The sequence below is a fragment of the Pistacia vera genome, unplaced genomic scaffold, assembly GCF_008641045.1.
Source record: "Pistacia vera cultivar Batoury unplaced genomic scaffold, PisVer_v2 Contig970, whole genome shotgun sequence".
NCBI classification, from domain to species: domain Eukaryota; kingdom Viridiplantae; phylum Streptophyta; class Magnoliopsida; order Sapindales; family Anacardiaceae; genus Pistacia; species Pistacia vera.
The window spans coordinates 175,682-192,462 of record NW_022196857.1 but is presented as its reverse complement, the minus strand read 5'-3'; the positions used below and the strand labels follow the sequence as shown (position 1 = coordinate 192,462).

The following is a 16,781-nucleotide window of genomic DNA, read 5'->3' as shown; positions in this document are numbered from 1 at the left end:
TTCTGTTGTTACAATTACAAAAAAATTTAGAAGATTGGTGTTTGCGATTGGAATGTTGGTTCTAGTGATGTATTGTTTACTGGTTCTGAAAAAATTCAGATCAGAAGACTGGTGATATTGATGCTGGTTCTGTATTGTTTACTGATTTTGAAAATTTTCAGAAAATTGGTGATGTTAGTGCTGGTGCTGTGTTGTTTAATTTTCAAAAGTTGGTGCTGGTGTTGGTAGAGTGTTCCACAGTTCATATTAAGGGAGCATATTAGTATAATGGGGAATATAGTTCAGTCTCTGAAAGTTTATAGCAGGTTGTTACACAGTTACATAGTTTAGTTTAAGGGAGCACATTAGTATAATGGGGTATATTTGTAATCTTTTAGAATATCATATGGGGTGTATTTTGTAAATACCAAAACCAGGAAGTTAAAACTTTGCGTTTTGATACTCATTAACCAAGTATAAACAGCTTCCTTCTTGTAACGATTTTTAGTTAAGGAAATACAGAGTTTTCAGCTCATCTTTGTTCTTCTTGCTTCTTCTTCAAAGCAATTCAGTGTGGAACTCCAACATCAACTCTCACGGTCAAGCCTATATGTTGGGTCGGTGTGAGACTCCAACACCAACCCTATATGTTGGGTCGGTGTGAGACTCCAACACCAACCCTTACAGTCAAGCCCATATATTGGGTTATGCCTGTTGATAGAGGTAATTGCTGGCTCTAAGTCACCCAATAACCAGTAGGCTTAAGCGTGTCTAGTCGGTGTAGGACTCTAACACCGATTGTGAGGTCAAGCCCATATGTTTGGTCATTCATGTTGATGAAGCACTCTGCTCAACTAAACCTAGCGCTGGTACCATGATAGAATTTGAGGTGTGTTTGACTCCTCACCCAATAAAACTTTGTTAAATGTAAGAATTACCCTCTCTTATAAATCAATAGGCTTGAGTATGTCTAGTCTGTGTAAGACTCCAACAATTACTTATTCCTTTTTGTCGAATTTTCTTGCCCTAATCTACTAGATTAATTCCTAACACTCATGAAAATTCAAACACAATAAACAACATTTATATTATTCAATTTTCATTTATTCCTGTACAGGCTTTGCCTATACACATAAGTTGCTGATTGAAAGGCTAATTACAAAGTGGGATTGTATTACACTCTTTGTTTCGTAATCTGTCAATATCACTCTTACAGCTAGTGATCCATGTGGGAAGCGTTCATCTTTCTCTATAGTTGATCCTAATGAAAGAATATAATCCCAAAATCTATTTCAATAGTTAACAATTGTTATAGGACCATGAGCTCCCATGGTGTGCAATTGTGGGGTGGAACTAGTGAAGTGTGAGCTCGACAAGAACAATCTGTGAGGCCGCTTCTCCTTTGTGGTGACAATGACTCCTGATTCATCCATTGGGAATTAAATCACACATCCAACAGAGCTTCGTTGATCCATATCGCCTAGCTGGTATTGTAACACCCCACTTGAGGTACGTAGTTAAGATTTGATGAATGGCTTGAATGCTTGTTAATTTATCCTCATTTGAGTCTGTATGTTGTTAATATTGCTTGGTTTACCCTTAGTTGAAAAGGTGTTTTGGTTTGGTTGAGTGAATGCCCTGAAAATTTATAAGACTTGGCGAAATCTGGATGTTACAGTCTTCGCCGGGGCGAAGAAGAAAACTTCGCCGCGGCGATAAAGTGCTACATCCCGTGTAGCTGCTATGAGTTTTCGCCGGGGCGAAGAAATAGCTTCGCCGCGGCAAAGACTCGGTTGAATTGTTTTCCTTGAATTTTAGGGAATTCTTCCTTTTGAGACTCAATGACCATTCTACCCATTTTTAGAAGGAAAAGTGGGGAGTGAAATGCAAGGAAATTGCATGGAGAATAGGTTGAATGGGGTTGTTTTTGCAAAGAATGAAAGGTCATAGGTGGAATTTCAAAGAAGGAGCAAGGGTATATTGGGAAAGAGTGTAGAAAATATGAGATATTAAGGGTTTAGCTTTAGAAACCCTTTCATTTGCCTCTTGACCACCGCCTCTTTCATCCTTTATTTCTCTCAAATTTTCATTCAAGTTTCCAAGGATCTTTGAAGAGCTTTTGACTAGAAATTGTTACAAGTTGATCCTAAGTACTAAAAGGTGAGAATCCTTACTCTAGATGTAAGTTTTATTTTTGAAAGAGTAGGATCCTTATTGAGTTTATATTGAAGGTTTAAGAGGAAGAATCAAGCCTTCAAGAGTAGAAAGCTTAAGTGGGTTCTCCTTGAGCTTAAGGTAAGTAAATTCACCTATTGTTATTTTACTTGATTGAATGATGTGTAGAGATTTATATATGTGCTTAATGCTAGAATTTCTATGTTTGAAATGAGTTGATGATTCAATGTTGTTATATGAAAGAATTTCCACCATGAGAAGGGTGGATTGTGTTGTTAAAGTTTGGTAGAAGTGTGGATAGAATTAGAAGAATTGAGAGGATATTGAAGGTGTGTTTCCTTACAGGATGTATGATGTTTTAAAGGAGTTGAACTCCTATTTTGATGATTAAGAGAGAAATATCATTACAAAATAGAATAGAGTTTATGTATGCACACATATTGTTTGATGAAATGTCTAAAAAGCATGAGTAGAAGTAGAGAACCTTACTTTATGCAACATAGCATATTTGCATGTCATGAATGCATATAGAAAGATTTTAGGCATGAGCCATCCATATGCTATGTTTAATTGAGTAATCACATGAAAAGAAATATGAGAATGAAAAGAAACTCTATGATAGAGATAAAGAAATAACTAATTCTCTTAGAGTAAAGAGAAAGAAGAACTAGCACTGAGGATAAAATGATATTAAAGAAAATACAATTCTTAGAGTAAAGAGAAAGAAAGAACTAGCACTAGAGGATAAATGATTATTAAGTGTACAGAAAGAAAAGAAAATAGGCTGTGCGATGGGGAACTCGTGAGTGTAGAGTTACCCTCATGTAAACCGCATGAAAAGAGCGGTCTCCACCATGAGGAGCGGAATGCATGTAACCGCTATAGAAAGAGGCGTCTCCACTGAGAGAGCGGAATGCATGTAAACCGCTATGAAGAGAGAGCGGTCTCTGCTATAAAAGCGAATGAGAATGAGAAAAAGAAAAGAATAGAAAGAAAAGAAAAGAAAAAAATGAGATTTTGAATTAGAAAAAAAATGACAAGAGTACGAAAAGAATTGATGAGTAATGCACGGGGTATAGAGTAGGAGATTTTACTTACTGGGCATCTTTGTGCTCACTCTGTTGTTTTCTTTGTTGTACAAGACATAGGTGAGGACCTGGTCGGATGGACATCGGCAAGCGGGGAGACTTGGCTGCACTGTCCACTGTTTTCGTTTTTAGAGTCTTTTGTACAAATGATGTTGTCTTTGTAAAGAATGTAATTATTAAGTAAGAAAAAAAAAATTTGGGCCCAACTGTTTGATAAACATGCTGTCTTTTTATTAATATATATTATGAATATGGTAGTAGAAAGAAGTTGTTACAGGTTTCTCCGGTTCTTTGAAGAACCCGAAGGTAATTAATGTGAAGACTAGAGGCCCACCAGGGATGGTATTTTGAGAAGTTGGCATCATGTAAGTGAGGTTAGACTTGTAGCCAAATGCTTGAATGAAGAACTCTAGATTTCTTCATTACTTAACTAAGAATTTGAGATATAGGAAGTATCTTATAGAAGTGATGAACGAAATAGAGACAACAACAGGAACAAAATATAATAGTAAAACAAATCAAACAATAAACAAAGAAAAAATAATACGCGCGATTTACCTTGGTTCACCCAATGTAGGCTACGTCCAGCTGAGTCAATATTATTGCAATATGCCTCATCTCTCTCGTTTACAATCAATGAATTGCTCTCGCACTCATAACAAGAGAAAAGTATGTTTATATACTAGGTTTAAGAGATTAAACCTAGTTTTACAAGGATTCCTATTCCTAAGCCCAACCCAAAAAGGAATTAATAACTTAAAAGAAATCCTACAGCGGTTATACATGGAAAAGCCCAAAACCGCCTACGAGCTTGGGGGCACTGCCCCCGCGATCTCCGCCTGCTCACTGAGGAGCGGGGTACCCGCCCGCTGACCGGGCAGCGGGACCCCCGAGTGCGTCTCGGTTACCCATTAATGCTAAAGTAGTTGACAACTCCAACAAGTGAGGAGGCTAGATTTCTAACACTTCTAACCCCGAGCTTGGTTGCAAGCCTTTTTGACTCCTTTTATACCGTTTTTCATATTGTAAGGATTGGAAGTGTAATTTCTTCTTTCCTTCGGTGGAGTAGAGATGGACATAGATGGCCCATACATGCACTACTGTTCAATCATCTTCAATTTCTGCTTTTTTCAAGCATGCTTCCTTTTTTAATGGATTGAAAATAGTTATTTTTCCAGTTTTTCGCATCAATACGAAGAATTGGTGTAATGCCAACATCTGTTTCCTGTCTCTCAACATCTTAGAAGAGAATTAAAATGTGTTATAAATCATACCACATTTTAATTTTTCAGCTAGCCCATGTGAATTCCCATTAACATCAACTCAATTGCAAAGGACAAAGTACCAATTATGAAAGTCACAGATAACATGCAAGATATACCCAAGAAAAATCAATCTCATAATAGTGGGTTTAAGTATGTGGGTAAAACAGATTCAAAAATGGAAATAGCATTTGGAGAACATCATCCATTCTTGTTCCTTCCACCTTCCAGGCTGTTTGATGGGCAAAATTCAATGCAAAAGAGCTTTAGATTTATTCATATTCAAAAATTATCGGTCCTGATGGGATCAGTCGACTTAAATCCAATTAGCGGTTCCTTTTTCTTTTTTACTTTATGGGTTTTGCTTCAAGCAGTAACCTAACTAGCTCTTTTATTTCTCCCTAATGTTTTGTTGGATAAATCCGATAATTGTATAAAAAAGAATAAAGAAAATTACAGTCTAGGAAGGAGGAGTCCTTCCCTCAAAGAAACTTGAACAGGCCCAAGGAACAAACAAAGCAAACAAAGGCCAGAAATTAAAGGAAAACAAAATCTTTTACAAGCTAAGCCCAATCAAAAAGAAGGCCCAGGAAACTAAACAAAACCAAGCTATACAAAAGAAAACTAGACTGCAGGCCAGAAGCCTAACAAAGACACCAGTTCCTTAGAGGTGTTCAGAAAAATATAAAAATCGAATCAAACAAAATTTTCAATTAATCAAAAAATTGGTTTGGTTTTGATTCATAGAAATTAAAAAATTATTTTTTTGTTCGGTTATCAGTTTGAGAGAAAATGCAAACCGGTTTTACTAACCGGTTACAATATTATAATATGTAGATTAAATTAAAAAAAAAATTCCCTAAACCTAAATCCCTTTTACATATGTATGAATATTTAATTTTTATTTGGATATGTATTGTTAATGTTTACAATTTAAATCAGAAAAAACTAAAAAAAAAATTAGTTTAAGCCTGAAGGGGAAAACCAGTTCAAAACTGGTTAACCGGTTTTTTGGTTAACTAAAAAACCAATTTTCTCCTAAGCCGGTTGGGTTTCGGTTCATAAAAATTCTTGAACCTAAAAACTGGTTCAGTTTAAGAACCAATTTTGAACCGAACCAGTTTTGAACACCTCGATTTCTTCATAAACTAAGAAGAAAATAATTTGGAGGATTGTGTCCTGCTATATATATATATATATATTCAACGCGAATGAAAATTCAGTTAGTAATAATGTTTCCAGCTAACCCAAAATGATTTCAATTTGACTACTTGAACTCGCGTGCTCTTCAGTTTGTTGCTAGTTCCTACCAAAATTAATATGGTCGAAGTTTCTACTTTACATTTTTCTGTAAAAAAAAAATATTTTCCCTTTATTTCTATTCTTGGATGATAAATTATTGTAAATTTATCATGATAAACAAGGACCCTGATGCCAAACATGATAAATATGATATGAATGTTTGTGTAAAATGCAGAATATCACTAATTGATTGTATGTTTAAACATGAATTAGCCAAAAAAAATAAAAAAAAAATGTTTTCAACATGAACTGAGCATGCGTGTAGAATTTAATATCAAGTACCTAATCCCTAGCTCTATAAGAATTCAAGTGCTCGATCAACTTTCTAAATTACAATGAAGAATTCACCACTAACAGTACTCTCTATCATTCTCTTTACCTTCATCACGAAAACATTAAGGGCGGCGAATACACCAGTGCTCGATCTCACCGGCGAGATGGTCGTTACAGGCACTGAATACTATATGCTAGGAATATTTGAGGGACCAGTGATACATGGAGGCCTAAATCTATACAATGGCTTAAGCAACACCTGCCCACTGGATGTAATTCAAGAACAGTGGGAAATTTTAAAGGGTCTCCCTTTAATATTTTCATATCCTAATGATCGTCGAGGAAGTGTTGTTTATGAATCCACTGATCTAAACATCAAATTTTCTGCGGCGGATAGTACTTGTTTCCAGCCAACAGTGTGGAGAGTCGGTGACTATGACAATTTAACGGGGCAGTGGTTTATAACTGGTGATGGGATTGAAGGAAATCCTGGAGCTCAAACATTGGAAAGCTGGTTTAAATTTCAGCGGGGGAATGTCAATGCATACAAGATTTCTCATTGTCCTGCAGTTTGTAGCTCCTGTATAAGTTTGTGTAGCGCTGTTGGGATTTATTTAGGTGATGGCATAAGACGTCTGGCTCTAAGTCGCACTCCATTTTCAATTGTGTTTGTCAAGGGAAGTAATGCTACAAACTAGTTTAATTTGGTTGATCAATCTAATTTTATTAATATTCAATTCACGTAACTAGTAGCATGTAACATGTATTCTCGGTAGATTTATTTAAGAAACTCCTTTTCATTCTTAATATGAAATTTTTTTTTTTATACAATATGATGAAATACAACAAACCAATGGAAGAGTAAGTGTATTCCACTCACATTGATGTGACATCTTCTTATTGATTTATTGTATTGCAACATATTGTATTGAAGACTTTCTCATATCATATATAGTATTTGCTCAACTTGGTAGATCATAGGTCTCCTATACATAATTTGGTTCAAATTGTACATAGCCTGATTTTGAAACAAGAAAAAGTCAAATAATTTTATATAAAATTTTATTAATTATCTAATTAGAACAAATAGAGAGTAAGAGAGGCAGAAAATAGAGAGAAACTGTGGGCAACCGAAAATAGAGAGTAAGAGAGGCAGAAAAGCTGGGTTTTGGTGGATTGGAGAATCTGATTGAGCCGAAATTTTGTCAGTATGCTCGTGACTCGTAGTTCTTCAATCTGAACGGCCGGATTTTCATTTGGAGCTCCCTGTGTCAGGTTTTCTGTCCTACATTTGGTGAGATTTATCCTTAATTATTTCTTGTGAAATTCCATTGTGATACTAAGATTGTGGTTCTTGATGATAGTGTTGTTGTATGTGTCTAGTTTTAGCTAGAGAAGAACACTGTATACCCATTATTCATTTAATATTGGAGTTTTTTAGGGGATTCTGGTCCCGTTGTTTTTTACTCCTCGCACAAAAGAGTTTTTCCACGTTAAAATTGACTTGTGTTTGTGTATGTGACTGGTGTTGTGATATTTCAGTTGATACATTGTATTACGTTATTGCTTCCTATTAGGATTACGTTAGAGAAGGGAGAAATTCATCCCGTTGTGCTGCCGGCCGTTATTGTTGTTTCTCCCAACATTTAATGAGTAGACGTATTGAGAATTTTGGTTTTCTTTAATAATCAATAGTCACAATCTTGAACATCGGTCCGGTAAAATCACACATCAAAAGAAAATCATGATCCATGTTTTAAATTCACACATCAAATTTGATCCACGTACGTAATAAATTAGCAAGTTTGAATTTGAACCCAAGTATGAAAACAAAATTAGTGTTTTCAACATGAACTATGTCTATTCGTGCAACAAAATATCAGTGACCTATCCTGTAGCTAGCTCTATAAATTAAAATTCAAGCTATTCTGACATCAATTTCTACACATAAACCCACCTTTCAAAATAGCAATGAAGTGTACTCCACTACTAGTACTCTCCTTCATTTTCTTTGCCTTCATCACAGAACAGTTATCAGCAACTAATACGCCGGTTCTTGATTTCACCGGCGAAAACGTCCTCACCGGCACTGAATATTATATCTTGACAACATCCCAGGAGTCTGCAAGGACTTGTGGCCTTAGTCTCTTCAATGGTGAAAGCAAGACCTGTCCACTGAATGTTATCCAAGAACAGTTGGAATTCCTAAAGGGTACCGCATTAACGTTTTCGCATGCTCATGATCAAGGTGGTGTTTTTTATGAATCCCTTCGTCTAAACATCAAATTTTAGACCACGGAAAGTATTTGTGGCCAGTCGACAGTGTGGAGGATTGGTAATTTTGATGATTCAACCGGACAGTGGTTTATAACTGGTGGTGGTATTGAAGGAAACCCTGGAGCTCAAACAATGCAAAGCTGGTTTAAGATTGAAAAGGCATCAGCACATGCATACAAGATATCTCATTGTCCTTCAGTGTACAACTCTTGCGTTAGTTTGTATAGTGATGTTGGCATTTATTCAGGTGGTGGAGTGAGACGTCTGGCTCTCAGTCATACTCCATTATCGGTTATTTTTGTCAAGGAAAGCAGTAATAATACATAATTTTGCTCGACCAATCTATTTATGTACATGTAATTCACTGAGTTGATACAGTTATTGAAATCAAGATTATGCTTTATTTTTTAAAAAAAAAAATTGTTTTCTTTTGATGAAACTTCCATATATAAATTAAACCCCTCAATCTAATTCCCAAACCTCTGGTACAATTTGAGGAGATCAAACCATTTAAACTAGTTAGTATCCCATTCCAGCTTATGCTGCTTCAGCCTTAATTTTGTATAAATACAATCTAAATATACNCCCATTATTCATTTAATATTGGAGTTTTTTAGGGGATTCTGGTCCCGTTGTTTTTTACTCCTCGCACAAAAGAGTTTTTCCACGTTAAAATTGACTTGTGTTTGTGTATGTGACTGGTGTTGTGATATTTCAGTTGATACATTGTATTACGTTGTTGCTTCCTATTAGGATTACGTTAGAGAAGGGAGAAATTCATCCCGTTGTGCTGCCGGCCGTTATTGTTGTTTCTCCCAACATTTAATGAGTAGACGTATTGAGAATTTTTGTTTTCTTTAATAATCAATAGTCACAATCTTGAACATCGCTCCGGTAAAATCACACATCAAAAGAAAATCATGATCCATGTTTTAAATTCACACATCAAATTTGATCCACGTACGTAATAAATTAGCAAGTTTGAATTTGAACCCAAGTATGAAAACAAAATTAGTGTTTTCAACATGAACTATGTCTATTCGTGCAACAAAATATCAGTGACCTATCCTGTAGCTAGCTCTATAAATTAAAATTCAAGCTATTCTGACATCAATTTCTACACATAAGCCCACCTTTCAAAATAGCAATGAAGTGTACTCCACTACTAGTACTCTCCTTCATTTTCTTTGCCTTCATCACAGAACAGTTATCAGCAACTAATACGCCGGTTCTTGATTTCACCGGCGAAAACGTCCTCACCGGCACTGAATATTATATCTTGACAACATCCCAGGAGTCTGCAAGGACTTGTGGCCTTAGTCTCTTCAATGGTGAAAGCAAGACCTGTCCACTGAATGTTATCCAAGAACAGTTGGAATTCCTAAAGGGTACCGCATTAACGTTTTCGCATGCTCATGATCAAGGTGGTGTTTTTTATGAATCCCTTCGTCTAAACATCAAATTTTAGACCACGGAAAGTATTTGTGGCCAGTCGACAGTGTGGAGGATTGGTAATTTTGATGATTCAACCGGACAGTGGTTTATAACTGGTGGTGGTATTGAAGGAAACCCTGGAGCTCAAACAATGCAAAGCTGGTTTAAGATTGAAAAGGCATCAGCACATGCATACAAGATATCTCATTGTCCTTCAGTGTGCAACTCTTGCGTTAGTTTGTATAGTGATGTTGGCATTTATTCAGGTGGTGGAGTGAGACGTCTGGCTCTCAGTCATACTCCATTATCGGTTATTTTTGTCAAGGAAAGCAGTAATAATACATAATTTTGCTCGACCAATCTATTTATGTACATGTAATTCACTGAGTTGATACAGTTATTGAAATCAAGATTATGCTTTATTTTTTAAAAAAAAAATTGTTTTCTTTTGATGAAACTTCCATATATAAATTAAACCCCTCAATCTAATTCCAAAACCTCTGGTACAATTTGAGGAGATCAAACCATTTAAACTAGTTAGTATCCCATTCCAGCTTATGCTGCTTCAGCCTTAATTTTGTATAAATACAATCTAAATATACATAGTAATTAATCCTCATCAATAAATGAAGTACATAGTAATTAATCCTCATCAATAAATGAAGGGATCATGAAAAGTATATAAATCAATAAAAGCTAAGAAGAAAAAATAACAAGAAAACCTTGATTTCTATGTAGGAAATTAAGATGGATGTACCTCTCCCCTAATGGCTAGATGGCAAACCCTTTAGCCACTAGGATTAATTATACTTAAGAGGTCTTGTATTCGAGTCACAAGAGAGGTATCTACCATATTTGTATAATTATCTTGATCTATTACGCTTGTATAGTGTTCCATGACCTTAAGAATTAGGCAAGCTCTAATATAGGCATGGAAACCTCAATTATCTTAAAAAAAAAAAAATTAAGATCGATGTGCAGACTTTTGCAGTTCTCTTATCTCTAACCATTACTTCTCTTGGCGATATTATAGAGAGAGACTTAAATATTAATATTGAGTCTCAACCTATTAACTTAAGTTTTCATGTTAAACACATATGAATAATATTATACTTATAATTGAGTCATACAATTAGATATACAATTAGAACCAGTTAAAAAATATAAGATAAAATAGTCATTTTACATAAATTTTATATAATTTTTATCTGATTGTACAACTTGTAACCATAACATTATCTAACACTTAAATAGTAAAGTAGAATCGTCTGTACTAGCTTTACTTTTTAGGACAAATGGTAACTTTAGGAGGTGTCCGGAATTCACCTGAAACTCAAGCATGAATGACGTTATTATGCATCCTGCTGATGCAAGATGTACTGTAGATAAAAAATTAAGAATCATTTTTACAGTTGTACTGGTTAGTTTTGTAAAATATAGATGTTCAAAACCTAATGCTATAGATTCAAATCCCACATATATAGTGTGATCTTGAATACATAGACTATTATCAAGATAAATGAAAGTCTTAAAAATGCAAAAATCAAAATAATTATGCATATTAAATCCATTTTTCGTTCAATTTGGAACGAACAGCGACCAACTAATACTTTGACTTTAAATTTAAGATTCTATTATGAACTGAACTTTACCTGACCTTTAGTTTATTGTATGACTATAGCCAGTGTAAATTTGTAGGGTCGTGAGATTCATCTATTTCATCTCAACATCGTTAAGGATTCATTGATAAACAAGTCCCTTTTGCACCAAGAATTTCTGCTTTTGGTAACAAAGAGATCCACCTGACTGAGATAATCGTAATTTATGTTAGATATGGTATATACTGCTCTTAACCTTGACGGATTGTCTCTCTACGATGACTCATTCTATCATAAATATTTTGTAATAGTGAGAAGTCTAATGTGAAAAGTATAGAGAGTAAAAGTGAATTGTCGTTGTAATTACTACAGAATTCTAATACTCAATAAAAATTCTCTATTTAAATGTTAAACGTATTTCTTTAATTTGAATGAATTAGACTAAATCATGTATTTTATCTTTTATTTATATTTTATTTGTTGGTTTATCCTTTCAATAATTCATAACACTTATTTATTTTGGTAACACTTCTTTCGCAAATCCCCACTGGGGAACAAGTCACATATCTAATGAATTGGCAAGTTTGACTTTGAACACAAATTGACCAAAAATGAAAACAAAAATAGTGTTTACAACATGAACTATGTCTATTCGTGCAACAAAATATCAATAACCTATCCTGTAGCCCTATAAAATTCAAGCAGTTCTTGCATTAATTTCTACACATAACCACCTTTCAAAATAGCAATGAAGAGTCCACGACTAGAATTCTCCTTCCTTTTCTTTGCCTTTATCACAAAACAATTATCAGCTGCTACTATTCCGGTTCTCGATTTCAGTGGTGAAAAACTCCTCACAGGCACCGAATACTACATTCTGTCGACATTCCAGGATCCTGCAAAGATTTGTAGTGGTCTCAATATTTTCAATGGTACAAGCAAAACCTGCCCACTGAATATTATCCAAGAACAGTTGGAATTTCAAAAGGGTGTTGCATTAACATTTTCGCATGCTGATGATCAAGAAGGTGTTGTTTACAAATCCCTTGATCTAAACATCAAATTTTCGACTGCGGAAAGTATATGTAGCCAGCCAACAGTGTGGAGAGTTGGTGACTTCGAGATTTCAACAGGACAGTGGTTTATAACTGGTAATGGAGTTGAAAGAAACCCTGGAGCTCAAACATTGGAAAGCTGGTTTAAGTTGGAGAAGAATTCAGTAAATACATACAAGATAAGACATTGTCCTTCAGTGTGCAGCTCTTGTGTAAGTTTGTGTAGCGATGTTGGCATTTATTCAGGCGGTGGTGTGAAACGTCTGGCTCTCATTCACACTCCATTAGCAATCACGTTTATCAAGGGAAAGAAGTAATACAAGCTAGTTTTGCTTGAGCGATCTAAATTATTAAATTATTGATCCAAACCAGGTTATGTTTTATTTTCGAAAAAATTTCCCTATTTATGAAACTTTCATATATAAATATAATCCCCATAAAGCTCAGGGGTCTGAGCAAGATTAATTTGATCCGAAAACCTCTTATATAATTTCCGGAAATTCAACCAGTTGAACTAGTTAGTTTCCACATATACTGTAACTCTGGAAGTACAAAAGTATAGAATCTCTTTTATCTTAGTTAACTTGGTACTAGTTGATAGAACATAGGTCTCCAGAACCTATTAAGGTAGGTTAAAATCCGACATAGCTTTGATTCTAATAATTAATTGACTATTAGTCTATTATCAAACTAGCTAGGTGAACTTTTTTATTTTTTTTGGGAAAAAAACAACAATTAAAAAAAAAAAAGCTGTATATATGGCATCTATTTCTTGTTTAATTCTGAACGAACAACCACCAACTAATATTTGGACATTAAAATTAAGATGTCTCTTAATCTGAATTTTTCTTCACCTTTATTGATCTTGCGATTTGTGGCCAATATAAATTTGTAGGGTATATATATATATATCACAGAATCCTAAATGACTCGTTTTATTTAGACAAAAGCAAGTCTTTTACAATTTTGAGAAGAAATTATGGCTTCGGCAGCGAGGAGATTCACGCACATAGAGTTGATCAGATTTCGCAATAAGTTATTTATTTTGTCAATTACTATTCTGTGAACAAGGTTCAAGAATCCCTTGTACAAGTGTCCCAAGATAACAAAATCCTTGACAGCCTCATTTGAGTAGAACTATATATATATATATATTGACAAAACACATGATATTGGAAAATGTAAATTCAGCTTGAATGAAAATTCAATTAGTAATAATGTTGACTGATCTTTTACCAATAAAAATTATTTTAATTAACACTTTGCTTGTGCCCTTCAATCTCTTCTTTATTTCAATCCACTGCTTTGCCGAACTTTCTATAAAATGCTCTCTAAAAAACTCCAAAGGGTTGGTCTGCTGGTCAAGCTAAATTAAGGGCCTATGGGGCAAGAAAAAGAAAATGGCATATAGGGGCCGTTTGGATGGGGGGAAAATAAGATAACGAAGATAATCTTCGTTTATTTTGTAAGATTCCTGTGTTTGGCTTGGGAGTAATAAAATATTATGATAATCTTTTATTGCAAATAATGTTTACTATTGGTAATGTGGGAGGTAATCTTATTACCTTATTAGGGGGTGTTATTAAAACATTATCGGGGTAATCTGATTTTTCTACCCATTTTACCCTTAATTAAAAACCATTTCGGACACAATTGGCCTCAAATGTCTACCAAATAACAATTACCTAGCCCCCCTACATTTAAGAAATTAGCTAAAACACCGCAGCCATGAAAAGTTTAAAAATTAACAAAATACCCAACCACCCAAGACCATCGCTGGCCGTGACTCACCACCGTCGGCGTCAGTCACCGTAATGGTGCATGACCGACGAGATTTAGCATTTCTGTGATTGTTTCATGGCCAAAGATGTGGCCGTGAAATGGTCATAGATGTGGCTATTTTTCAACCATGGATTTGTGATTTATGCCTATTTCTGGCTTTGTCGGCACACGGCTGACAGTATACGGCCAGTCATATGCCATTTTGTCAACTACTGACGGCTACCAGCTATGGTAGCTAGCTACCGGCAGTGGCTCGGGGTGGGTGGGGGTGATTTTGCTATAAATTAAAATTTTATATAGTTGGGGTATTTTAGCCAAATTTCAAATGTAGTGGGTTAAAAAATGATTTAAAAAATAATAATAAAAAATACTATTATATTAATATTTAAAAAGGAGGACAATTTAGTAATCTATACAGCATACCCACTCATTTATCCTCCCAACTAAACATATTTTCACTAATTTATTCAAACCAACTAAACATATTTTCTAAATATTCCTAGTAATCTTTAAGATGGTCTTTCTTTCCGTTAATATAATCTACTTTTATAATAAAATATTATATGATCCAAACACCTCATATAGTAGGAAATATAATGAAAGGAATATCACAAATATATTATAGTCATAGACCATCATACTTGTAATATTTAGAAATCACATTTAATTATAAATTTAACATGTCATGTCCCACGAATTTTATTCCAACATAAATTTAATAATATATTTATTTATTTCATTTCCAAATAAACTTAGCGAGACCCCAAAAAATGTACTAAATTGGATTGATTTGTGAAAATTTATTAGGAAAATTCGAAAAATACATCTACATCCACAAATACGTAATTGAATTGGTTTGTGAACATTAATTTGAAAATTCGACAAAAAGAAAAAAGAGAAAATGAAAACAAACAAAAACGTTTTAAACATGAACCATACTTGTATTGTTCCTAAATATCAATTCACTTGTATATCTGTCACTCTATAAAGTTCAAGCTCTTCATTCATTACCATACACAAACCAAAAAGCTCTCATAATAACAATGAAAATTCCCCTACTAGCAATCTCCTTCCTCGTCTTCGCCTTCATTGCGAAATCAATACAGGGGCTGCCTAAAAATAACGAGCCGGTGCTTGATTCCACTGGAGAGAAAGTCGTTACAAGCGCTGATTATTTCCTTTTGCCAGCAATCCCGACTCCTGGAGGAGGCGGCGGTGGCGGCCTCAATCTATTCGCTGGCAAAAACATGACATGTCCGCTCATAAACGTTATCCAAGAACACTTTGATTTGTTAAAGGGTCTTCCAATGAAATTTTCAAATGCTAAAGAAGAGGAAGGAGTTGTCTATGCATCCACTGATATAAACATCAAATTTTCGGCGGCCGAAAGCCTTTGTAGCCAGGAAACAGTATGGAAGGTTAACGACTATGACAAAAGAACAGGACAATGGTTTATAACTAATGATGGGGTTGCAGGAAACCCTGGAGTGGAGACATTGGAGAATTGGTTTAAGATTGAGAAGGTAGGGTTAAATGTGTACAAGCTAGCTCATTGTCCTTCAGTTTGTGCCTCTTGTGTGACTTTGTGTAGCGGTGTTGGGTTTTATCCAATCGATGGAATCAGACGCCTGGCTCTCAGTCGCTTTCCCTTAGCAGTTATGTTGGTCAAGAGATATTTTAATGCAACGGACTAATGGTATTGCTTCTATAAATATAAATTTTCATTTACCGTGTTCATAGATATCACTAAATTTTATGCAGCCTATACAGTGACCTTGTATAAATAATGAGTGGGAATATTATTGTATTGCTTCTTAATTAATGAGTATGAAAATATGTTGGAATGAACATAAAAGCCTTAATTAATCGTTCAATTATGTGCTGTTTAGAACCCGTTTTGCTCATAATATAATTAAAGAAGTTTTGGTTCACTTTGATGGAACATCTCCTAAATTAAACCTGGATTTCAATTCCTACGTAGAGTGACTTTTGAATCTATATATAATGAAATGCATGGAACTCAATTTCTTAATGAAATGTCATAATATAATTGTTGACTTTTGACAGTGATTGTGTGGAATTATTTATTTTGGAACAAACAGCAGCCACCTAAAAAATTTTGACCTTTAAGTTAATTAGTAGATATTAGATAGGCGGTGGGTTCATCACTACACCAAATATGATAAAAGGGTTATCCTAATATACTTCTATTCAAATAGGTTATACTGAAACTTACATGATAAAAGGGTTTTTCTTTCTTTTTCATGAAGTTTCTTTTCAAGATTTATTTTTAAGATAGAAGTTTATATACAAAGTTGTGTTTGCATTTTCTTCTTGAAAAGAGATAATGACTCAATCCTGAACATTCTACCCCAAAATTTTGTGGCAAGTTTCACGTTTCTAAGGTGGTGGCCGGGAGAGTTTGCATCTATCAAAACCACTCCAAAAGCTCATCTTCCTCTCTCCTTGTGTGGGCCAAAAATTGTCTTGGACCTTGTCAGACCCAAGCAAGTAACTTCTACTGTATAGGCCCAAGGTCGTGGGCCAATTCTGATT

At 34.7% G+C, this 16,781-nt stretch overlaps 3 protein-coding genes and 1 pseudogene across 3 annotated transcripts; all 4 read left to right on the top strand.

Annotated features, from left to right (window-relative positions):
• The first annotated feature begins 6,120 nt into the window (after window positions 1–6,120).
• Window positions 6,121–7,670, top strand: LOC116121232 (kunitz trypsin inhibitor 5-like). The gene has a single exon (XM_031407178.1). It carries the CDS (start codon window positions 6,142–6,144, stop codon window positions 6,775–6,777), a length of 636 nt encoding a protein of 211 aa, XP_031263038.1. The 5' UTR covers window positions 6,121–6,141; the 3' UTR covers window positions 6,778–7,670.
• A 1,519-nt stretch (window positions 7,671–9,189) lies between these two features.
• Window positions 9,190–10,136, top strand: LOC116121201 (annotated as a pseudogene).
• A 1,993-nt stretch (window positions 10,137–12,129) lies between these two features.
• On the top strand, window positions 12,130–12,810 carry LOC116121187 (21 kDa seed protein-like). Its single transcript, XM_031407136.1, has one exon. The coding sequence runs from the start codon at window positions 12,137–12,139 to the stop codon at window positions 12,758–12,760; it is 624 nt and encodes a 207-aa protein (XP_031262996.1). The 5' UTR covers window positions 12,130–12,136; the 3' UTR covers window positions 12,761–12,810.
• A 2,446-nt stretch (window positions 12,811–15,256) lies between these two features.
• Window positions 15,257–16,079, top strand: LOC116121231 (21 kDa seed protein-like). The gene has a single exon (XM_031407177.1). It carries the CDS (start codon window positions 15,269–15,271, stop codon window positions 15,917–15,919), a length of 651 nt encoding a protein of 216 aa, XP_031263037.1. The 5' UTR covers window positions 15,257–15,268; the 3' UTR covers window positions 15,920–16,079.
• Window positions 16,080–16,781: the final 702 nt, after the last annotated feature.